This window comes from Dipodomys spectabilis, unplaced genomic scaffold (genome assembly GCF_019054845.1).
Source record: "Dipodomys spectabilis isolate Male_0828 unplaced genomic scaffold, ASM1905484v1 ptg000174l, whole genome shotgun sequence".
Lineage (NCBI taxonomy): Eukaryota > Metazoa > Chordata > Mammalia > Rodentia > Heteromyidae > Dipodomys > Dipodomys spectabilis.
The window spans coordinates 4,230,407-4,254,718 of record NW_024870851.1 but is presented as its reverse complement, the minus strand read 5'-3'; the positions used below and the strand labels follow the sequence as shown (position 1 = coordinate 4,254,718).

The following is a 24,312-nucleotide window of genomic DNA, read 5'->3' as shown; positions in this document are numbered from 1 at the left end:
GGATTAGGTCATTTGTATCTATAGCTCAGGCCAAAGGGAAAGTTTTCAGTCTCCAGGACATCTCTGAAGAGGAGATACGAAAATAGCCTTAAGGAGTTTGCTCAGTCACGTCAAGACCAAAGAAACTCCCCGAGATCAGTGAGCACCTCAACATGTAGGGTCCCTGTCCCTCCTCCGGGATCCTCCACTTCAGGAAAGCAACCAGCCAACAGCCAGCCCCAGTGGTGGCTAGGCAACCCTCGGAGCACTCTTCACTGTTAGCCCCGCCTCTTGAGGCACTTCCGCTACCGCGAGCCCCAATACTCTCCCTTTCATTGGTCAACATCCCCCTGGAGGAAGGCGGGGGAAAATACGTCAGATAGTGAGGTAATTTCCGGCCCGGGAGCGCGCGGGTTGATTCGCCCTTCCTCAGCCGCGGTCGCTCGCAGCTCGGAAATGGCGGGTAAGTTCCCGGGAAAAAGTTTACCAAGGAGAGAAAGCGGGCAGGTCTGGAAAAGAACGCTGGAACGGCTGTGACAGTACCCGCTTGGAACTTTCGGTCCCTAGCCTGAGTTCCAGAAGGGCGGCTTTGGTCGGGAAGCTCAGAACTCCGAGCCTAGCGTCTGGTCGGCCGCGCTCCGCGCCCCCGCCCCCACCGCTCAGGGCTTTTGCGCCGTCTGCGGACAACCTGGCCCGGGCCGAGGACCCGAGACGTGGGGAAAAGCGTTTTGGACTTCATTTCAGTGCCACACGTCTGGGGGCCTGCTAGTTTTCCGGTTCCTTTTGCAGGAGTGTTTTAGCGCTGCCACATCTGGTTGTGTTCCCGCCAGCTGATTTTCATACTCAAATCCTCCTCTTGCAGGTCTCCTCCACAACCAACTTTGAGCTGGCGCATTCACTTCCATCTTGACCCACTTTGTAATCACCTCCTTATCCCTTCCACTTTAATATTCCAAAATCGTAGTTAGCTGTCCTTGGGGAGAGACGTGGCCCCCTTCTTTCATATTCAAACGAATATGACTGAAGTACTGTTAGCTTGGGTTCTACTTTGTCTGTTTTTAAGTTCAGTCCCATCAGTTTACAATGTTTAAAATTTAAAACTGCTTTTTCTTTGTACTTGAATTGATACTCTTTGTGGTTCTAAGTATGCCCTGTCCCCTCCCACCTATCTTTTGAAGTGATGGGCAGTAATCAGTTTTAATCCCTGTACCCTAGCAGTAGTATCACTGATAGTTCAACATTTCAGTTTTATAGGTAATGCAGCTTGAACGAGGTATAAAGTGAGGTCTGCATGAAAATTGTTCTTACAGATAGAGACTGTATGATACTGGTGTTACCGTAAAAGGTGAGCGGGAGCATACGTACTGTGTAAGGTGTACATGTTTCTAAGAATTACATTAAAAAATCAAAATTCATCAAAAATGACATCAACATTTAAATGTCCACCTCACTACTTAGTGGTTGGGTCCTTTCAACTAAAATTTTTTTAATGAAAAATTGATACAGTACCTATTTATAGACTTGAGGTTAAGTTAATATACAGTTTCACACAAATTGTGTTGCTTAGGTCATACTATTTTTTTTGTTGGTCGTGGGGCCTGAACTCTGGGCCTGGGCACTGTCCCTCAGTTCTTCAGCTCAAGACTAGTGCTCTATCACTTGAGCCACAGCGCCACTTCTGGCTTTTTCTGCTTATGTGGTGCTGAGGAATTGATCCCAGGGCCTTATGCATGCGAGGCAAGCATGCTACCACTGAGCCACCTTCCCAGCCCCCATACATGTATTTTTTAAAGTAAATTCTTTAGTCTCAGGGTTTTGTTTTTGTTATTGTGCCATACAGAGCTTGAACTCAGGGTCTCATGCTCTCATTCTGCTTTTTTCCTCATGGCTGGTGCTCTACTGCTTGAGCCACACCTCCTGCCTGCCTTTATTGCTAGCTAATTGGAAATAGAATCTTGGACTTTTCTGCCTGGGCTGGCTCCGAACCTTGATCCTCAGATCTCAGCCTCCTTAATAGCTAGGATTAGAGGCATAAGCCACCTGTGCCTTATGACCAGGCTTTTTGTTCTGAAACAAGGCTTACCTATGTAAGCCAGGTTGGCCCCCAACTCCAGATCCCCTTGCCTCAGACCCCTAAGACATATGCTACCATGGCTATCCCAGAAGTGATTTGTTCTTTTTTTTTTTGGTCAGTCGTGGGGCTTGAACTCTGGGTTTGGGGGCTGTCCCTGCGCTCTTCAGCTCAAGGCGAGTGCTCTACCGCTTGAGCCACAGCACCACTTCTGGTTTTCAAGTGGTATATTGGAGATAAGGGTTTTGTGGACTTTCCTGCCTGGGCTGGCTTTGAACTGTGATCCTCAAATCTCAGCCTCCTGAGTAGCTAGGATTACAGGCGTGAGCCACCAGCACCCAGCTTGTGATTTGTTCTTAAAAAGCACCAGTACTGGGGCTTGAATTCAGGGCTAGTGTGCTATCCTTTAGCTTTTTCTGCTAAAGGCTTGGTGCTCTACCACTTAGCCAGATCTCTGCTTCTGGCTTTTTGCTGGTTACACAGATATAAAGAGTCCTAAATTCGTTTGGTCTGCTATCTTCAAACTAAAATTCTCAGATCTTGAACTCCTGAGTGGCTAGAATTATAACTGTGTGTCACCAGCATCTAGGTTTCAGAATGTTTTTTGAGGGTCAAGTATGGTGGGACTTTGAGATACAGGTAAGAGACTTGCAGTTTGAGGCCAAGACAAAAGTCAGAGCCCCTCTCTGAAAAGCAAACAAAACCAAAAGGCACTTGAAAGTATTTGGCCCAACCAGAAGAGCCTTTAAGAACTGAGTTCAAAATGCTACTACTGCCAAAAAACCATTTTTCACTTATTTTGTTTTGTAATGAAATGTTCATATGTACTATGTATTGAGGAGTATATGGAAAATGACTTGTACTTTCAAACTTCTTAAAATTTAAGTAGTTATAGTTTATGAATACAGCGGGTCTTGATGAGTGTCACCCTTTGTTGATATCTTAAATCCTATCTTTATCCTACTTCTAGTTATGTATTAAATCACTTTAAACCAAACTTTAAAACTTTTCTCTTAGGATTTGGTGCTATGGAGAAATTTTTGGTAGAATATAAGAGTGCAGTGGAAAAAAAATTGGCAGAATACAAATGTAACACCAACACAGCAATTGAACTGAAATTAGGTATGTATACAATTTCTAGGTGACTGTGGTGTATATTTATCTATGTGGTTGTATATTTCTATTTAATCTTTTAAAGTTTGACATAGAATTTTATGTAGAAACATTGAGCTCATTCAGATTTTGTGCAGTCTTGGTTTATGTTATGGAGTAGGTAGGTATTTATGAGATGGTATGTGATGGGAATCTGCTTTGTTCTTATAACTCTGTGTTGCTCTCCTCTCAGCCCAATATTTTTATGTATCCAAAGACCTTATATGAAAGACTTGCCTTTCCCTTCTCTGTCCAAACTTTTAATGTATCTAAAGATGGAATATGAAGGATTGACTCCCACCTTAGTCCCCTAGGTCAAGCAAAACACCAGGTTCATGTTCACATGCTTATTAGCAGGCATGTCACTCTGATCTTGGCTTGGCTGAAAGCCCCCTCACCCCAGGCTGAGCATTCTATTCTGGGCCTGGTCTAGAATACCACCCTTAGCTCCCAACCCAGGTGGAGCATTCCATTTTGAGCTTATTTTTTATTTTCTGCTTCTTTGTTAAGGTACATATAAGCCTGACCCCAAATCCAGCCCCTCATACAACCTCCATACCCATGGGAAGGTCTCCTCACTGACAATAAACAGTCCTAGCCTATTGAAGATCAAATCTGGCTTGTTTTCTTCCTTTCTCCAGTAAGGTTTAACATGGGAAAGACATTGTGGCAAAAAGTCAGGTGTATGTAGTGTCTCAGCCTCTTCTTTGTCTATAAAGAAAGAGATAATGTGTTGGTGAAGATGTAGAGGAAAAAATCACTTGTGCATTGCTGGTGTAAAATAATGTAAGATCATTTAGGAAACAGTTTGGCAGTTGAAAATTTAAAAATAAATTAACTATGACTCAGCAATTCTATTTCCAGATATCTATCTATACAAGAAAATTAAGAACTAGAGATATGACTCAAGCCCTGCATAGTTAGAGAGAATCCTTGAATTCAGATCCCAGTGGCCCACCCCCAAAATAAAGAAGAGAAATTACACTTATATCCGTGTAACATTATTTAGATTCACCAAAAATGAAAACAACCCATATATACATATATATATATATATATATATATATATATGCTAAAAAATGAATAAAATGTAATCTATCTGTACAGTAGAATACGGAAGATAAAAAGGATGAAGTTTGACTACATGGAGAAACCTAAAAGAACATTATGTTAATTGAGAGAAGCCAAATAGAAACACCATACTGCTAGGCACAGGTGTCTCATTCCTATAATCTTAGCTACTCAGGAGGCTGAGATCTGAGGATTGCAGTTGGAATCCAGCCCAGGCAGAAATGTCCATAAGACTCTTATCTCCAAAGAAAGCTGGAAGTGGACTTGTAGCTCAAGTGGAAGAGTGCTGGCCTTAGCCTAAAGCCCAGGAACAGTGTTCAGGCTCTGATTTCAAGCCCCAGGACCTGTACAAAACAAAATTAACAAAAAAAGCCTTTACATGAATATACTTACATGAAATACTGAGGAGGGAAAATCTATAAAAACACAGTAAATTAGTATTTTACCTAGGACTGGAGGTAGGAATGGAGAGTAATTGCAAAGAGGCATTAAGTTGCTTTTCAATGTGATAAAAATGTTTAAAAAATACATTGCGGGAGGCTGGGAAAGTGGCTTCAGTGGTAGAGTGCTTGTCTTGCATGCATGAGGCCCTGGGTTCAATTCCTCAACACCACATAAACAGAAAAAGCCAGAAGTGGTGCTGTGGCTCAAGTGGTAGAGCACTATCCTTGAGCTGAAGAACTGAGGGACGGTGCCCAGGCCCAGAGTTCAGGCCCCACGACCGACCAAAAAAAACAAAAAACACATTGCGTGTCTTGAGGTTGGGCTCAAATGGTGCCAGCCATGAGCAGAAGAGACTGAGCAAGAGTTCAAGGCCCAAGTACCAGCAAATAAATGAGTGGATGAATGAACAATTATAGACAAAATTACTAAGAATATATTGTGCTGTAACTTAGTTCATACTATGTTAGTATGGTTCTTTTTCCTCAAATGTAAAATATTGTTAATGGTACTTTGTGATTTTTGTTGTTTGTTCTAGAGCTTGAACTCAGGGCACTGTCCCTGAGCTTTTTGCTAAAGGCTAGCACTCTACCACTTGAGGTATAGCACCACTTCCAGTTTTTTCTGTTTATGTGGTACTGAGGAATTGAACCCAGGACTTCATGCATGCTAAGCAAGCACTCTACCACTAGCCCACATTCCCAGCCCACTTTATGATGGTTTTAAAGACTAGATAAGTTAAATACACATAAACAACTATAAAAATAATCCATAAATGTTATTTTTATTGAAAATAATTTTGAAATGTAACATATAGAAAGAAGTTGATGAAGAAGCTAACAGTTTCCTAAACCCTCAACTACACTTAAAATATCTAGATTTGTGTGTGCATGTTAACTTTTTTTTTTTTGGTCCAGTTGTGGGGCCTGAACTCTGGGCCTGAGCACTGTCCCTCAGCTCTTCAGCTCAAGGCTAGTGCCCTACCACTTGAGCCACAGTGCCACTTCCGGCTTTTTTCTTTTTGCTTATGTGGTGCTGAGGAATCGAACCTAGGGCCTCAGGCATGCAAGGCAAGCGCTCTACCACTGAGCCACCTTCCCAGCCCCCATGTTAACTTTTTTTTTGTCGGTCATGGGGCTTGAACTCTGGGTCTGGGTACTATCCCTCAGCTCTTCAGCTCAAGGTGAGTGCTCTACCACTTGAGCCCAGCACCACTCATGGTTTTCTGATTGGTTATTAGAGATGAGTCTCAACTTTCCTGCCCAGGCTGGCTTTGAACCGCAATTCTGAGATCTCAGCCTCCTGAGTGGCTAGGATTACAGGTGTGAGCCACCGGTGCCGGGTGTTGTTCCTCAGCTCTTCAGCTCAAGGCTAGCACTCTACCACTTGTGCCACAGTGCCACTTCTGGCTTTTTCTACTTATATGGTGCTGAGGAATCAAACCCATACATGTGAGGCAAGCGCTCTACCACTGAGCCACCTTCCCAACCCCCATATATTAACCTTTCTAAAACAAGGATTCTGTTGTGTAGCTGCTTTTTTAGGTAGGTTAACAAGACCTTAAATACAGTTTTCTGTGACTACATATAGATTCATGTCAAATTATGTGTTAAAAAAAATCTCTGTGAGACTCTCATCTCCAGTAAACTACTAAAAAATGCCAAAAGTAGCAGTGTGGCTCAAGTGGTAGAGCAGTAGCTCAGAAGCTTAGGGACAGCACCCAGGCCCAGAGTTCAAGCCCAAGGACTGGGAAAAAAAAAGCATTTTTAGGGCTGGGAAGGTAGAGTGCTTGCCTCGCATGGATGAGGCCCTGGGTTTGATTCCTCAGCGCCACATAAACAGAAAAGGCTGGAAGTGGCGCTGTGGCACAAGTAGTAGAGTGCTAGCCTTGAGCTGAAGAGCTGAGGGTCAGTGCCCAAGTCCAAAGTTCAAGCCCCATGACCAACCAAAAAAAAGGCCTTTTTAGCTGGGTGCTGGTGGCTCATGCCTGTAATCCTAGCTACTCAGGGGGCTGAGATTGAGGATTCCCATTTGAAGCCATTCTGGACAGTTTGTGAAACTCTTACCTCTAGTAAACTACTCAGAATAAGCTGGAAGTGGCTCTGAGGCTCAAGTGGTAGAGTGCTGGCCTTGAGTAAAAGAAGCTAAGGATTAGCACCTCAGCCCTGAGTTCAAGCCCCAGGACTGGTGCAGAAATTAAAACAATAATTTTATAACATATATGTGTGAATGTCTAATCTGACTACAAATTGAAATGTTAGGGTGAATTTCTCCAATTTACCACTATTGACTGTTTTGTTTTGTTTTTGGTTGGTTGTGGGCTTGAATGCTAGGCCTGGGTGCTGTCCCTGAGCTCTTCATTTCAAGGCAAGTTCTCTACCATTTGACCCACAGTTTCACTTCCAGTTTTCTGGTGGTTAATTGGAGATTAGAATCTCAGGGACATTCCTGCCCGGGCTGGCTTTGAACTGTGATCCTCAGATCTTAGCCTCCTGAGTAGCTAGGATTACAGGCATGAGCCACCAGCACCAGGCTTATTGACTGGTTTTGTTTTTGTTTTTTTGATTGTGGGCCTTGAACTCTGGGCCTGAGTGCTGTCCCTCAGGTCTTCAGCTCAAGGCTAGTACTATACCACTTGAGCCATAGTGCTACTTTTGGTTTTCTTAGTGGTTTATTGGAGATAAGAGTCTTACTGACTTTCCTGCCCATGCTGGCTTTGAACCAGATCCTCAAATCTCAGCTTCCTGAATAGCTAGGATTATAGGTACGAGCCACCTGCGCCAGGCTATTGACTGTTTTTTAATGGGCCGTCTAATACATTGTATTAGGTTTACCATCATGTTCCTCCTAGTCTCTACACACTGGATGCCAGTAATACTTCTCCAATTTTAACTACTAAACATATCACCAGATATTGTCAAACATCGGGATAATGAATCTAACCTTAGTTTCCCCCTTCTGAGAATCATTGTGCTAGATGAAAATGAATGAACATATTGTACTTAAGTTCCTTTTGTCAAATTGCCTTCCAAAATAATATTCATACTTTTGCCAGTATTTACCTATTTCCTTGTCAGTACTGCATATTTTAAAGCAGAACACAAAACCCCTGTCCCTCTTGACGTGAATGAAAAAGTTTTCTTATTTTAATTTGTATTTTATATAATCATTAATGAGATCAAGATGTTTCCTTTTTTTTAAAGGAAACTTTAAAATTGTGGTTTAAAAACCCCTAAATTTTGTTTTTTGAGATGTTTTTTGAGATGGGGGTCTCACTGTTTAAACAGGCTCAAACTCCCGGTGTATGTGTGATCTTTCTCCCTCAGCCTCCCAAATAGCTGAGACTACAGGTGGGCACCTCTGCTCCCAGCTTTTAAATCTTTATCATTTAAAAGTACACAAGTCAGCCTGGTGCCGGTGGCTCATACCTATAATCCTAGCTACTCAGGAGGCTGAGATCTGAGGATCCTGGTTCAAAGCCAGCCTGGGCAGGAGAAAGTCCATGAGACTCTTATCTCCAATTAACCACCAAAAAACTAGAAGTGGCGCTGTAGCTCAAGTGGTAGAGCACTCGCCTTGAGCTGAACAGCTGAGAGACAGTGCCCAGGCCCCGAGTTTAAGACCCACGACTGACCAAAAAAAAAAAAAAAAGTGTACAAGTCAATAGTGCACAGTGGGTCTTCCATATATTCCTTGCAACTCTTATTTATTTATTTATTTGTTGGTCGTGTGGCTTGAACTCTTGGCCTGGGCACTGTCCCTCAACTCTTCAGCTCAACGCTAGTGCTCTACCACTTGAGCCACAGCACCACTTCTGGCTTTTTTTATATATGTGGTGCTGAGGAATTGAACCCAGTCCTACATGCATGCCAGGTAAGCACTCTACCACTGGGCCACCTTCCCAGCCCCACAACTCTTTATTTTAAGAGTTTTCTTTTATCTGTTATTTTTCCATATGAACCTTTTTATTAGGTTCCCAAGAGAATTTTTGTTTATTTTCTTAAATTGAGATTCTGTTATATTTTCAGCTTAAGCTGTGCAGAATCCTTACAGTTTTTAGTAGTAAGAATGTCTTTTCAGGCCTCTTTAATGTTTATTTATAGAATTATAAACTATTCATAGATAATTATTAAGTTTATTCCTAAGCATTTTATCTATTTTGTAGCTATTATAATTGTGATCTCTTCATCTTCTTCCTTGCCCTACTAGGGATTGAGTGCAGGGCTTTGCACCTGACAATAATCACTCTACCACTTGAGGCATGCCCCGTAATGTTTATTTATATATTTGTTTTTGAAATCAAGTCTCACTAACCCATATGCTGGCCTGGAACTTGTTATCCTCTTGTCTCTGCCTCCTGAGTAGATGGGCTCACAGGCATGTGCCAACACACTTGGTTTTATTGTTTATATTTATTTGTGATGTGCAGGGAAATTTTAGGAAAAACTTCCAAGTATGTATATATTTTCCTATATCAAAACCCAGTTTGTGCACCTTAAATTCATATATATGAACAAATATTACATGTCTGGCCATTCTAACTTTTCCAGTCAGTAGCAGATACCTTTGTTTCCTCAAACCAGTCTTTGATATTTCTCTTACACTTCATTCTTCCTTATCTGTACCCTCTTTGACCAAATATTTATTGAAATTTATGTGACAGGTAAAGTGCTAAGAATGGAGTAATTTAACTTTTGATCACATACCAATAATGCAGTTAAGGTTTATTGCTTCACTTGTAGCAGATTTTTCACATTCCATATGTTGACAGGTACCCTTTTTTTTTTTTTTTCTTTTTTGGTTGGTCATGGGGTGTGAACTCTGGGCTCTACCACTTGAGCCACAGTACCACATCCAGCTTTTTTCTGCTTATGTGGTACTGAGGAATTGAACCCAGGGCCTCATGTATGCTAGGCAAGCACACTACCACTGAGCCACCTTCCCAGCCCCGATAGGTACCCTTTTGCATAGGGAATGGATGCTGTGGAGTAGTTTATTGTAGGAAGAGTAAATCTTTTTTTAATTTTACTTTTTTGTGTGTGTATGTGCTGGCACTGAACCTTGAACTCATGATTTGGGCACTGTTCCTTAGCTCTTTTGCTCAAGGCTGGCATTCTACCACTTGAGCCACAGTTCTACTTCCAAAATTTTGGTTAGTTGAAGATAAGAGTCTCAGGGACTTTTCTGTCCAGGCTGACTTAGAATGGTGGTATTCAGAGCTCAGTATCTTGAGTAGCTAGGATTCAGGCATGAACCACTGGCATACGGCTCATTTTTATCAGTTTTCAAGTCTATAATTAGGTAGCTAATAGCTTTTATAGTGTGCTACCAACACTACTGTTTTTTTTTTTTTTTTGGTGGGTCGTTGAGCCTGAACTCTGGGCCTGGGCACTGTCCCTCAGCTCTTCAGCTCAAGGCTAGTGCTCTACCACTTGAGCCATAGTACCACTTCCGGCTTTTTCTGCTTATGTGGTGCTGAGGAATCAGGGCCTCATGCATGCAAGGCAAGCACTCTATCACTGAGCCACCTTCCCAATCCCCAACACTACTATTTCTAAAATAGTACCAGATAAGTAGTAAATCTTCATTTACCTTACCCTCCAGCTCTTGGCAGTCCCTAAATTAAAATCATGGTTTGCAGTTGTTTATGGTTATCTCCTTTATCATCTCCAGTAGACTGGAACAGTTTTTAATCTTCTTTTTACTTTTATAACTGTAGTTTTGCCTTAACTTTCATAACCATGTTTTAAAGATTATGTTAGAAAATCACCATTTGAGTTATGTATTAGCTCCAGCCATGATTATGAGCTTTTTTGATAAAAGTTTTTGTTTATCATAAGTTAAATTATATCAGGAAAATGGTAATATCAGTTCTCATAAATACAAATAAAAGTAACAAAAAATACCCATCTCTATCTTATATTTGTAGAAATCACAATTGAGAATATACTATTCACAGGCCTTTAGGTTACAAAGCTGTTGATATAGCTGCTGTCGGAAATATTTAAAAACACTTATATACTCTTGTGTGTGTGTGCTTGAACTCAAGGTCTGGGCACTGTTCCTGAGCTGCTTTTGCTCAAGGTTAGCACTTTACCACTTAAGCCACTGTTCCCTTCTGGCTTTCTTTCTTCTTTCTTTCTTTCTTTCTTTCTTTCTTTCCCTCCTCCTCCTCCTCCTCCTCTTCCTCCTCATCCTCCCTTCTTCCTTCTTCCTTCTCGTCATCCTCCTTTTTCTTCTTCTTTTTTTGTAGTTTATTAGAGATAGAGTCTCATGGATTTTCCTGCCCAGGTTGGCTTTGAACTACAGTACTCAGATCTCAGCCTCCTAAGTAGTTAGGAGTATGAGCTAGGTGTGAGCCAACAGTGCCCAGCTCGCTTATTCTTTTTGAAAAATAATTCAGTAAGCTGGTTTTTCTACTACTAAGTATACAAATACAGCAAATTGTATATAAGGATGTCATTGTAGCTTTTTGTGTGTGCCAGTTACGGGGCTTGAACTCTTTTTGCTCAAGGCTAGCGCTCCATCACTTGAGCTACAGTTTCACTTCTAGCTTTTACATCCTTCTGAGTAGCTAGGATTACAGGTATGAGCCACCAGCACCTGACATCATTGTAGCATTTTAAATTTATTTGTTTACATTGTTGTGTTTGAACTTAGGGACTACTTGTACTAGGCAAGCACTCTACACTGAATTATATCCCTAGCCCCACACAATGTTGTTTCCAGTGGAGCTGTGAATGGGTGGCAACGCAACAGCATTAGTGACATCTAGCAGTCAAAAAACAAAATGATGTGCGTTGGTTATAGTAGAACGTGTCTGTAATTCTAGCTATTTGGGAGAGAAATTCAAGGCAGATCTTTGAGAGGATCACAGTTCAAGGGCAATGTAGGCAAAAAGTTAGTGAGACCCTAGCTGGAAAATGACTAGAGCAAAAAGATTGTGAGTATAGCTCAAGTGATAGAGTGCCTACCAAAGTACAAGACCTTGAGTTCAAACCCCAATTCTACAAAAAAAGAAAGAAGAAAGTAATGCTAGTTACTTCATTATAGTGAATGATAGTGAGTTCATCAAATTCAGGATATATCTGTTCTCAGAATATTTCTTTTAACATTCTGACTTCATATGATTCATAGCTTTATTCCCTCCAGATGTCATAGATTTTTATGTTTCTTCTTACTCTGAATTGCATTTAAACATACAGAACAATAAAAACTAAATAAAAGTGTTTGTATCATTCCTAGACTTATAATTCTAGAATTATAAGATGTTGATGTTTTGAAATTTTCAAAGTTAATAATTTTCATTGCTTTCTAATCTCATGAGAATCTAGTATAAATCATGTAATGGAGAAGTGATATTTTAAGTAGGAAAAAGGTTTGCTGTATTCTATAGTAAAATTCTTAATGTAGAAATGCTTATCTCATATTGCTGTATTTTTAATTCTTTTAAACAGTTCGTTTTCCTGAAGATCTTGAGAATGACATTAGAACTTTCTTTCCTGAGTATACCCATCAACTCTTTGGGGATGAGTAAGTAACTTAGTAAAATACTTGACAAATGATTTTAGCAATAAGAAAAATTTCCATTCTTCTTTAAGATTTGGAAATCACTTTCTTTCTTTCTTTCTTTTTTTTTTTTTTGTCAGTTGTGGAGCTTGAACTCTAGGCCTGGGCGCTGTCCCTCAGCTGTACAGCTCAAGGCTAGTGCTCTACCACTTGAGCCACTGCGCCCACTTCTGGTTTTCTGTTTTTTTCTGCTTAAGTGGTGCTGAGGAATAAAACCCAGGGCCTCATGCATACAAAGCAAGCACTCTACCACTGAGCACCTTCCCAGCCCCTCATTTTATTTTCTTTACTGTTCTTTTTTATGTATATATTTTTAAATATATTTTTATGTATATCTTTTTATGTATATATTTTAAAATATATATTAGAATATAATAGATAGATAGATAGATGACAGCAGTCTACATAATACCTACCATCTTAGAGCAGTAAACACATTGTTTCATTTAATTCTGATAGCCACGTTAGCTGTGGGATTATTTACTACATTGTACATTGCTGGAATTGCCAGAGGACATATGAATGGTTAGCATTAAAATTCAGACAACCTTGTTTTAAAGTCCATACTTGCTTTTTGTCTTATTTTTTCTACTTCTTTGTAAAATTATTTCTATTTTTTTTATTGTGAAAATACTGTATAGAGGGGTTACAATTACATGGGCAAGATAATGAGTACATTTCTTATCAAATTAAATTACTTCTATTATAGCATATACTCACCTACAGCTAGAAAAATCTAGTTGTTATTCTATAATTAAATAATAATTCAAAATATATTTTTAGAAACAACTCTAAAGATACCTACCTAAGTATTCAGCACTTTCTTTGATTTCCTGTACCTTCATTGTATTATTAAAATAGTATTTTCTTTTTATTCTTATTTTAAAAAATTCTGATTATAGAAAATTAGGATAGCACAACAAATACTATTACTTGGATTTCCCTTCCTTTTTCCCCTGTGTTGGGAGTGGATCTTGAACTCAGCCTGGCTACTATCAGTTATCTTTTTTGCTCAAGGCTTGTGCTCTGCCACTTGAGCCACAGCTCTATTTCCAGCTTTTTGTTGTTGTTATTAATTGGAGATAAATCTCAGGGACTTTCCTGCCTGGGCTGGCTTTGAACCTCAATCCTAAAATCTCAGCCTCTTGAGTAGCTAGGATTATAGGCATGAAACACTGACACAGGGCAATTTCTTACAACTTACCAAAAAGCTGGAAGTGGAGCTGTGACTCAAATGGTAGAGTACTAGCCTTGAGCAAAAAAGCTCAAAGAAGCCTTCAGGTCCCAAGTCTAGGCCCCAGGACTGGCACACAAAACAAAATTAAATTAAAACTGTCTATGAGGCTCCCCAGTGTGTAAATATGGGTAATACTTTCCCCCCACCCCCATTCCCCCACCCGGTTGTGGGGCTTGAATTCTGGGCCTGGTAGCTGTCTTCAGCTCTTCAGCTCAAGGCTAGCACTGTACCACTTGAGCCACAGTGCCAGTCTCATGGCCTTTCCTGCTCGGGCTGGCTTTGAACCACAATCTTCAGATCTCAGCCTCCTGAGTAGTTAGGATTACAGGCATAAGCCACCACAGCCTAGCGGGTAATACTTTTTTATTAGTGACTTTTGTTTTTTCATTTCAGTGAAACTGCTTTTGGCTACAAGGGTCTCAAGATCTTGTTATACTATATTGCTGGTAGCCTGTCAACAATGTTCCGTGTTGAATATGCATCTAAAGTTGATGAAAATTTTGATTGTGTGGAGGTAAGAACAGAAATACATTTATTTTAAACTGTTTTCCAGTTGAGTTTAAGAGACATTTTAAAGTTTTAATGTTTGAGGAAGGAAAAGCTAATACAAAAGTTTTTAAATCACATATTCAGTTTTTAGTTATGGAAATATTTACCTCCTCGTATAAATAGTATAAGCCTGTAAGTTGTCTAAAATGAATATGGTCTTTAGCATATATATTTCCTAGGTGGACTTTTTCTATAAAACCTTCACTTTTATGATGAGAAGTTTATTTCCTAGCTTTTTTAAATAAATGTAGTGGACAGGGAAATTCTTCCCTAGAACGATAGAGGGAAATACCTAAATTTGACACTTAATTTTTCTTTTCTGTCTTTTCTGAGACCATATCTTGCTATGTAGCCCCAATCTGACCATAAACTCTGGTTCCTCCTATCTCTCTTCCTAAGTGGTAGGATGATAGGCACATATCTTCATGCTATTTTATATAGATACTTTAGATTTATTTTGCTGCATTTCTAATTCCATAAAATTTTTGACATTGAAAATTGGTAATTAAGATTATTATAAAACCATTTGAAAAGTGTTTCTAAAGGAGGCAAATGATGAGACATTAAAAAAAAAAAAGTAGGGCTTTGGAAGGTGGCTCAGTGGTAGAGTGCTTGCCTTGCATGCATGAGGCCCTGGGTTTGATTCCTCAGCACCACATAAACAGAAAAAGCTGGAAATGACGTTGTGGCTCAAGTGGTAGAGCCCTGGCCTTGAGCTGAACCGCTGAGGGACAGTGCCCAGGCCCAGAGTTCAAGCCCCACAACCACCACCAACAACAAAAAAGTGTTCCTGCAGGTGTTGGAGCCTCATACCTGTAATGCTAGCTACTCAGGAAGCTGAGATTTAAGGCTCACAGTTCAAAGCCAGTTGGGGTAGGAAAGTCCATGAGACTTCCATCTCTAATTAACCACCAAAAAAAAAAAGAGAAAAGCTGGAAGTGAAGTTTTGGCTCAAATGGTAAAACACTAGCTTTGAGTGAATAAAGCTCAGGAACAGTACCCATGCTCTGAGTTCAAGCTCCAGGACCAACACACATGCGCACACACACACATACACACACACACACACACACGCACGCGTATGTATCTGTGGTAGCTTAATGGCCTCTCAAAGCATATCTCTTAGTCTCTGGAAAATACACACACACACACACACACATATGTATCTGTGGTAGCTGCTTAATGGCCTCTCAAAGCATATCTCTTAGTCTCTGGAACCTACATTAGTACTACTTCATAGCAAAAAAAAAACCCACAGTAGATATGATTAAGACTATTTTAGAATATCTGGTAGGCCCTAAATGTATCTTTATGAAAAAGAGGTAGAAGGAAATATGATGACAGAAAAGGAGAATGCAGTGTGACCATAGTGGTAAAGTGATGTGGCCACAAGCCAAATAATGCCTAGCCATTAGAAGCTGAAAGAAATAACCAAGGGTACAGGTGTACTATAATTCCAGTACTTGGCAGGGTGAACATAGGATTGAGAATCCAAGACCAGAGTGGTCTATATAACAACCTTGTCTTACCTTCTCCCCCCAAAAAAACTCCCAAAAAACAACTGAAAGGCTTTTTGCAGTTAAGAAAAGAATCTAGAGCCTCCAAAGAGAAGTAGATCCCTAATTATATATGACCCAGTGGTCCTGACTTTAGACTTTGCTGACAAGGTTTGCATGTTTGGTTCAAGTGGTAGGATTGCTTGCCTAGCAAGCATGAGGCCCTGAGTTCAAATGTCTAGCACTTCAGACAAAAAGAAAGAAAAATTGTCATGATAGAATGCCTCCAAATTGAGAGAGAATAAATGTCTTTAAGTTACCAAGTTTGGGATAATTTGTTACAGTAGTCAGAGGAAAAGTACAGATTTTCATATTAGGTAGTAAGGGTGCTACTTGTCACACATAACTAAAAATCTAGAAATAACTCTGGAAATGTGTAATGTACACAGAATTTTCAGGTGAGTGATAGAAAAATGTGTTGCCTTGAATAGACTTGATAGAAATGTAAGCATTAAAGACAAGGCAGATTAGAACTTGGAATTGCAGTTAGGAATGTGGGAAAGAAACATATTCTTTTTTTTTTTTTGCCAGTCCTGGGGCTTGAACTTAGGGCTTGCTCAAGGCGAGCACTCTACTACTTGAGTTATAACACTACTTCCAGCCTTTTCTGTTTATGTGCTACTGAGGCATTGAACCCAGCTTCACACGTGCTAGGCAAGCCCTCTACCACTAATCCACATTTCTAGCCTGAAACCTTATATTCTTTTTGATGTTTGTTTTCTTTTTGTTATTACCATATGGCATAAGTTGTACAAAGAGAGTTCATCATGACATTTCCACACATGAAGTCAGTGTATCCTGACCAAACCCTTCCATGCTCCCACCCCACCATTGTTCTCCTTTTCCTCCTCTTAAAATAGTGTTACTAGGTTTAGTTGTTTGGTTTTCAAACTTGCAAATAAACTACATAGACTATATCCATTCCTGTTTATTCTCTTTTTTAGTCCTTTTCTCTTCTGTTGGTACCTACTATCCCATCTGAGCCTATTTTATTTTCCTGTCATTCATTTTTTCTTTTATATATTAATTTTACAGACATTTCACATTTGCATATATTACCTTTTGTTCAGAATAATCCATTCTATTAGTTTTCCCTTCCCCTGCCCTCGCAAAACACTATTGCTCATTGAGGTTCCTTATTCATATTTATATATTTATACCATATTTCAAAGTTATTTATCCTTCATCTTTCTTTATCACTTCTTTCTTCTCTTCAGTCTCCCACAGACCCATAGTTAGAATTATATTTTTTGTGTGTGTTTGTATATAAGTGTGTGTATGTTTGTGTGTGTGAGAGATCTATGTCCATGAGTATATGTATCTTTTACCTTTAACATTTAAGAATGAGAATACAGTATTAGCTTTTTGAGCTTAGCTCATCTTACTCAACATAATACTCCCCAACACATCCATTTCCTGCAAATGACATGATTTCATTTTTCTTTAAGTCTGTAATTTTCCATTACATATGTATGTATGTATGTATGTATGAATACACACACCATATCTTCTTTATCCGTTCATTTGTTGTTTTAAAACCTTTTCTGATTCCATTGTTTACCTGTTGTAAACAGTGCTGCAGTTGACATGAATATGCAGATATTTTTCTTTTCTTTTTTTTTTTGGTTAGTGACTATTTCAACAAAAAATACAAGAGTGTGAAAATAGAGTTTCAGATGCTAAAGAGTTGAACTTAGCTTATATAGATTCAACTATACATGTTTAGCAAACACATGAACAGAAGCTAAAAGAGAAGAATAAAATTCCACTGCCATGCCTCAATGAGTGTTTGCTCACACAACTTGTGAGATGTGCAGCCTCTACCTGTGTCAGGCTCCTCTGCCATCAGGGATGGACATCTTGCTGTGTAAATGTGATCGCAGAGCTTGGGCACCAATAAGTTCATACCTTATGGACCTTCAAGACAAATTGCTTCAGTGGTCCAAACAAAGTGATCTATTACAGGACTAAGGAAAAATAGCAAAAACTGGCAATGTTGACATTTATGAGAGATGATGCTTTCAAGAGTTATAGTCACCTTTTATGCTGGCATTAGAGTCAAGTTTTTTTGTAAGGTATTATTCTAATGTGCATTAGATAACTATAAATAGGCAATACTTATAACAGGTTCTATTTTCTAAGTTTTTCAAAAAGCCTGCTTTGAGCTGGAGGCAGCTGGCTCACACCTGTAATCCTAGCTACTCAGGAGGCTGATATCTAAGGATTGCTGTTCAAAGCCAGCCTGGGCAGTAAAGTCCCTGAGACTCGTATCTCCAATAAACCACCAGGAAACCGGAAGTGGCGCTGTGTCAAGTGTTAGAGCTCTAGCCTTGAGCAGAAGAGCTGAGGAACAGGGGCTGGGAAGGTGGCTCAGTGGTAGAGCGCTTACCTTACATGCATGAGGCCCTAGGTTCGATTCCTCAGCACCACATAAACAAAAAGAAAAAAGCCTGAAGTGGCGCTGTGGCTGAAGTGGTAGAGTGCTAGCTGAAGAGCTGAGGGACAGTGCCCAGGCCCAGAGTTCAAGCCCCCCCTCCCTCCCCATGTTGCTGACATGCTAGTTTATCAAGCAATTGGGTGTTTTATTGGCTATACATCTAAATGCTAACATGAAACCTTGCTTTTTTTTTTTTAATTGATATTATGAAGGTGATATACTGAGGGGTTACAGTTACATAAGCAGGTAAAGAGGACATTTCTTATTTGTGTGTGTGCACATGTGTTTGTTTGGGGCCACCAGTACTGGGGCTTGAACTCAGGGCCTCATGCTCTCACTCAGGTTTTTTCATTCTTGCCATGCCTCTAGTTTTAATTTTTTTCTGGTTAATTGGAGGTAAATCTTGGATTTGTGTACCTGGGTTGGCTTCAAACCATGACCCTCAGATCTTAGCCTCCTAAATATTAATAGATATGAGCCACAGGCACCTGGCTGCAGGTAAATTCTTGAATTTTTTTGTATATTGATTACTTTCCTTTGTTTTTTTCTGTCTGCCCTGGGGCTAGAACTCAAGATCTGAGCTGTCCCTGAGCTTCTTTTGTTCAAGTCTAGTGCTCTACTACTTGAGCTACAGCTTCACTTCTGGCTCTTCAGTAGTTTATAGGAAACCAGTCTCATAGACTTTCTTAAACTGTGATTCTCAGATTTCAGTCTCCTGAGTAGCTAGGATTACAAGTGTAAACAACCAGCACTCAGCTCTCTCCTTTGAATATATGTTTAATAATGATATGGTCAAAACGTAATGTAGTGGTTACACTAGATGTGAGGGTTCCTTTTTCTCTAAATTCTCACCAGCATTTTTTATTTTTTTGGTGATTGCCCTTCTCACTGGGATAAGATGGGACCTTACTATAGTTTTAACTTGCATTTCTATTGTAGCTAAGGATGTTGGAACATTTCTTCATGCATTAGTCATGAGATTTTTTTCCTAATTAAAAACAATATATCTTTAAGAAGTTATACAGGGGGATTATTTCAACATGTCAGTTAATGAGTACAATACATCTTGAGTAATTTCTTGTTTTGACAGCTGGTTGCTCAGTTTGCTTATTTATTGGTTAGATTGTTCTCTTTTTTTTTTTTTTTTTGTCGGTTGTGGGGCTTGAACTCTGAGCTTGGGCGCTGTTCTTTTTCTATTAGACTGTTTTTAGCTCTTTGTGTATTTGGATATTAATACTTTAGCTGTTGAATAGCTGTTGAAGATTTTTCTCCCATCTATGGGTTGTCTTTTGGTTTTGGTAATTGTTTCTTACACTGTAGAAACATTTTTAATTTGAATTTGATGTAATCCTATTTGTCAGTTCTTGTTCCTGATTTCTGGTAATTGGGGTCCTATTTAGAAAATAATTAACTGTGCCTATAATAGCTTCCAGAGATTTCTCAATGTTTCAGGTCTTACTCTGAGTTGTTTGATACATTTGTAGTTGATTTTTGTACAAGATGGGGGTAGGTAATGAGAGATTAGGGATAGGGAAACAGGGATAAAAGAAAATACAATCAAGAGGAGTTTTGCTTATAGATGGAAGGAAAGCATAAATGGGTCAGGGGTATGAAAGGGGATGAAAATAAGATTTAAAATTTAAGACAGGTGCCAGTGGCTCACACCTGTAATTCTAGCTGCTCAGAAAGCTGAGATCTGAGAATCCTGGTTCAAACTCAGCACTGGCAGGAGAGTCCATGAGACTCGTAATTGCCAGGTAAACACCAAAAAGGCCAAAAATGGAGCTATGGTTCAAGTATTAAAGTACTATCTCCTGAACACAAAAGGCCAGCACAAAAAAAAAAAAACAACTTAAAACTGAAATTAGGTGTTGTCATTTGGCCATGATGATTTCAGAGAAAAGGAAGGAAAGAAAAAGCAGAACTAAAGTAAACAGGAGGGAATAAATGAACCTATCCTAAAAGGTAAAAACTAAAAAGTTAAATGGCCTATGTTTACAAAACAAACCAAAACCACAACAAAACAGGCTTAAATAAAATAAAATATGAGTTTTCAGTTGTTGGCTATGTTGTGTCTCTGCTTTTTCTGTAGACAGACAGACTGTAGTGTGCAGAGATTGGAAATCATGTAGTTGAAGTCTGTCTCAATGGGAGGGCTTTCTCCTACTCAACAGTCAGCACCTGGAGTTAGGGAGCAGTCCCTGAACAGTGAACATGTTGTAAACTCAGGCTCTAATCTACATTTTCTCTCTGGTCTCAGGAGAAGGAATTCTCTTCTGGCTGGGAAAGGTGGAGTCAAAGGGATTCTCTTCTAGCTGGGAAAGGTAGAGCCGTCCCAGCTGCCTCTAATGGCACCTCTGCCCTGGGGTTTTGAACTATATATTCTGACACATGGGCTGCCACACCCATGTCTCTTCTCTGCTGTATGATTTGGCAGGGAATCAAAACCTTCCATTACTAGACATTGTCAGGTATCAAAACTGCCACCCCTGGCATCTAAGCTGACAATGTAGCTTCTCTGTAGAGGGCCCTGTCACACATAAACTCTTCTCTGTCTTCACCTTTTTTTCTTTTTTTGGCCAGTCCTGGGGCTTGAACTCAGGCCTGTGCACCGTCCCTGAGCTTCTTTTGCTCAAGGCTAGAACTCTACCACTTGAACCACAGCACCACTTCCAGCCTTTTCTGTTTATGTGGTACTGAGGAATCAAACCCAGGGCTTCATGCATGCGAGGCAAGCACTCTATCCCTAAGCCATATTCCCAGCCTCTCTGTCTTCACCTCTTAGGACTGACTTTACCACCTCTAGCCTCCCACACCAAAGTAGTTGCTGCCTCAAAAATCTCTGTACTAGAGTGAAGGCTTGCTCTGGTGTGGGCTTTTCCTGCAGCAAGATAGAATTAACAGTCTTCAGTTTTTCCTCCCTCAGTCAGGGAGAGAGGGACCAAATCTGAACTCCTTGCTGTTCTTCTTGATTTGTTTCTCAGCAGTTTCTTACCTCCTCACCACTTCTTTCATAGTTTTTGGTTCTTGTTTTGTCTCTTCAGAATCTAGTCTCACCTGTGTTACCATATTCTTTCCATTTATAGAGTAGAAACCATGGGTGTTCCTGATCTGCCATTTTGCCCCACCCTCTCTATTATAGAATATTTATATAATAAACATAATAAACATAATTTTGATGAAAACAGAAACTTTATTTCAGTTTTTCATATCTTTTTAGAATACCAAATGTACTTTAATAAAAAATACAATTATTTAAAGTGCCATTTCATCTATAATAAATTTTTACTTAAATTTGGTTCTTTCAAATGTTTGACAATGCTGTACCCAGTTGAACAGTCCTCAGGTACTTTGAAACTTTCAGGTTTTAAAATAACAATGAATTTAAATAACTGCAGCAGTTAAATTTTTTGTGTGTCAGTACTGATGCTTGAACTCAAGGCCTCACATTCTCAGTCACCTTTTTTGATTAGAGCTGGCACGCCACCACTTGAGCTATACTTCCAGTCCTGCTTTTTGTGCAGGAATCTCAGACTTTTCTGCTTGGGTTGGCTTTGAGCTGAGATCCTCAGATCCCAGCCTTCTGAGTAACTAAGATTATACTAATGAGCCACAGGCTCTAGGCTTTTAAAAAAAGGAACTTTAAAGACCTGTTGTGCTCAGCTGGGAAGGTGGCTCAGTGGTAGAGCGCTTGCCTTGCATGCATGAGGCACTGGGTTCGATTCCTCAGCACCACATAAGCAAAAAGAAAAAAGCCGGAAGTGGCGCTGTGGCTCAAGTGGTAGAGCGCTAGCCTTGAGCTGAAGAGCTGAGGGACAGCGCCCAGGCCCAGAGTTCAGGCCCCACAACCGGACCAAAAAAAAAAAAAAAGAGTTTTAAGCTTATCCTGAAATATAAAGAACATTGAGGCTGGGAAGGTGGCTCAGTGGTAGAGCGCTTGCCTTGCATGCATGAGGCCCTGGGTTCGATTCCTCAGCACCACATAAGCGAAAAGATAAAAGCCTGAAGTTGTGCTGTGGCTCAAGTGGTAGAGCGCTAGCCTTGAGCTGAAGAGCTGAGGGACAGTGCTCAGGCCCAGAGCTCAGGCCCCATGACCGGACCCAAAAAAAAAAAAGATCTGTTGTGCTCAGAAGAAAGTAAGGAACTGGAGAAAAGGGGAGCCTTATATATATCAACAAAAAACCTAGTTGAATTGTGTCTTGCAGTAATGTGGAAGGAAGAACTTTTTTCTTTTTCTTTTCTTTTTGTCGGTCATGGGCCTTCTACCACTGAGCCACCTTCCTGCCCTGGAAGGTAGAACTTTAAAGCACTGAATTTAGATGTTTAGCTCAGGAGAATACTAGACAAAGTATTGAAGGTGTGACCTAATTTGTTTGCTATGGTGAAATGGGAGATAAAAGGGATAAATTGAAGAAAGAATTGTTAAAGCAAAGAGTGTCCAGGATTTGAAAAAGTCTCATCCAAATTGTGAAAGACACTAAAATTCAGAGATTAACTGCTTCTGGAGCAAAAGCCAAGGTGTGGCAGGATAACCTTTGCTAGTGCTAAAGAGATTAGACTTGTAACTATGAGCCTTTTTAAAGTTCAAAGTCACGCACTGGGAAGGTGGCTCAGTGGTAGAGTGTTTGCCTTGCATGCATGAGGCCCTGGGTTTGATTCTTCAGCATCACATAAGCAGAAAAAGCTGGAAGTGGAGCTGAGGCTCAAGTGGTAGAGCACTGGTCTATAGCTGAAGAGATGGGGGACAGCGACCAGGCCCAGAGTTCAAGCCCCACAACTGACCAAAAAAAAAAAAGTTCAAAGTCAGAAATAAGAGATCTGAGGAAGATCTATGGAGGATCTTCATAACATTTGTGAGTGGTATTGACAATCAAAACAGCAGACTAGCTAGGACTGAGGGAAAAATGAAGAAAAGCCAATAAATTCTCCACATTCCATAGATAGTTCCTTAGTTATAAACATGTGCCTTCAAAACAAGGAGAGAAGGCTGGCATAATCCTAGTAACTCATGAGGCTGAGGTCTGAGGATCAAGGTTCAAAGCCAGCCTGGGAGTCCTTAAGATTATCTCCAATTAATCACCCAAAAACTGGAAGTGGAACTGTGGCTCAAAGTAATGGAGCACTAGCCCCCAGCAAAAGAGCTCAGGGACAATGTGGGGGGGGGGGGGCCAAGTTCAAGCCATACAACTGCCCCCCCCCCAAAAAAAAAAAAAAAAGTGGGAGAGCAGTGCTGGTGACTGACCTAGCCTCTGGGACCCAGAGGGTTGAAGTTTTAAGCCAATCTAGGCAGAAAAATTCTAGGGATTCTTTTTTTTTTGGGGGGGTCCGGTAGTGGGGCCCGAACTCTGGACCTGGGCGCTGTCCCTCAGCTCTTCAGCTCAAGGCTAGCACTCTACCACTTGAGCCACAGCGCCACTTCTGGCTTTTTTTCTTTTTGCTTATGTGATACTGAGGAATCGAACCCAGGGCCTCATGCATGCAAGGCAAGCACTCTACCACTGAGCCACCTTCCCAGCCTTAGAGATTCTTATCTCTAACCAGCAAAATGCTAAACTGGAGGTGTATTTCAAATGGTAAAATACTAGCTGTGAGTGAAAAAGCCAAGTGAGACCACCTGAGTTCAAACCCCAATTCTGGTGTATTACATATGCACCCACACACACAGAAGATTAAACAAATAAGGGAGAATGAATGAGGGTGGAGCTGCATGCTGTAATTATTGCTCAGACTTTGAAAGCTAATGGAATTTTCACCAATGGAATTTTTTTAGTTGTTTGATACCAGTGAAGTTTTTTGTTGGTTGTAGAGCTTGAACTCAGGGTCTGGGCACTGTCCCTGAACTTGTTTTACTCAGGCTAGCACTCTACCACTTGAGCCACAGTTCCACTTTTGATTTTCTGTGGTATAAGATAAGAGTCTCAAGGACTTTCTTGCCCAGGCTGGCTTTTGAACCTCCATCCTCAGATCTCAGCCTCCTGAGTTGCTAGAATTACAGGCATGAGCCACGGGAGCCAAGCCCAATGACTCCTTTCTTTGTATTTTTCTCCTTTTTGGGATGAGAAAATCTGTAACTGCTATTCTCTCTTCCTTACCAATTGTCATATAGAAGTATTAACTTATTTTCTAGTTTTATAGGTGCGCAGATAGAAAGAATTTTGCCATACAATGTATCATACCTAGAATCTAACTTACAATAATTTAAGTGATGAGGTTTCTGGTTTTGAGCTGATAATTTTAGGTAAGCCTTTAT

The 24,312-nt window shown here is 40.2% G+C and overlaps 1 protein-coding gene across 2 annotated transcripts in view; it reads left to right on the top strand.

The window, feature by feature from the left end:
* Positions 1 to 374: 374 nt before the first annotated feature.
* Positions 375 to 24,312, top strand: part of Hat1 (histone acetyltransferase 1) — a 49,232-nt gene continuing 25,294 nt past the window's right edge. The window contains exons 1-5 of one of the 2 annotated variants that reach the window (XM_042694195.1): positions 387 to 442; positions 1,226 to 1,324; positions 3,068 to 3,172; positions 12,172 to 12,247; positions 13,914 to 14,034. In XM_042694195.1, coding sequence (XP_042550129.1) covers positions 3,079 to 3,172; positions 12,172 to 12,247; positions 13,914 to 14,034 — 291 coding nt within the window. In that variant the 5' untranslated portion in view covers positions 387 to 442; positions 1,226 to 1,324; positions 3,068 to 3,078. Of the gene's footprint in view, positions 443 to 1,225; positions 1,325 to 3,067; positions 3,173 to 12,171; positions 12,248 to 13,913; positions 14,035 to 24,312 lie in introns of both variants that reach the window. The other variant, XM_042694194.1, reaches the window with a different exon arrangement.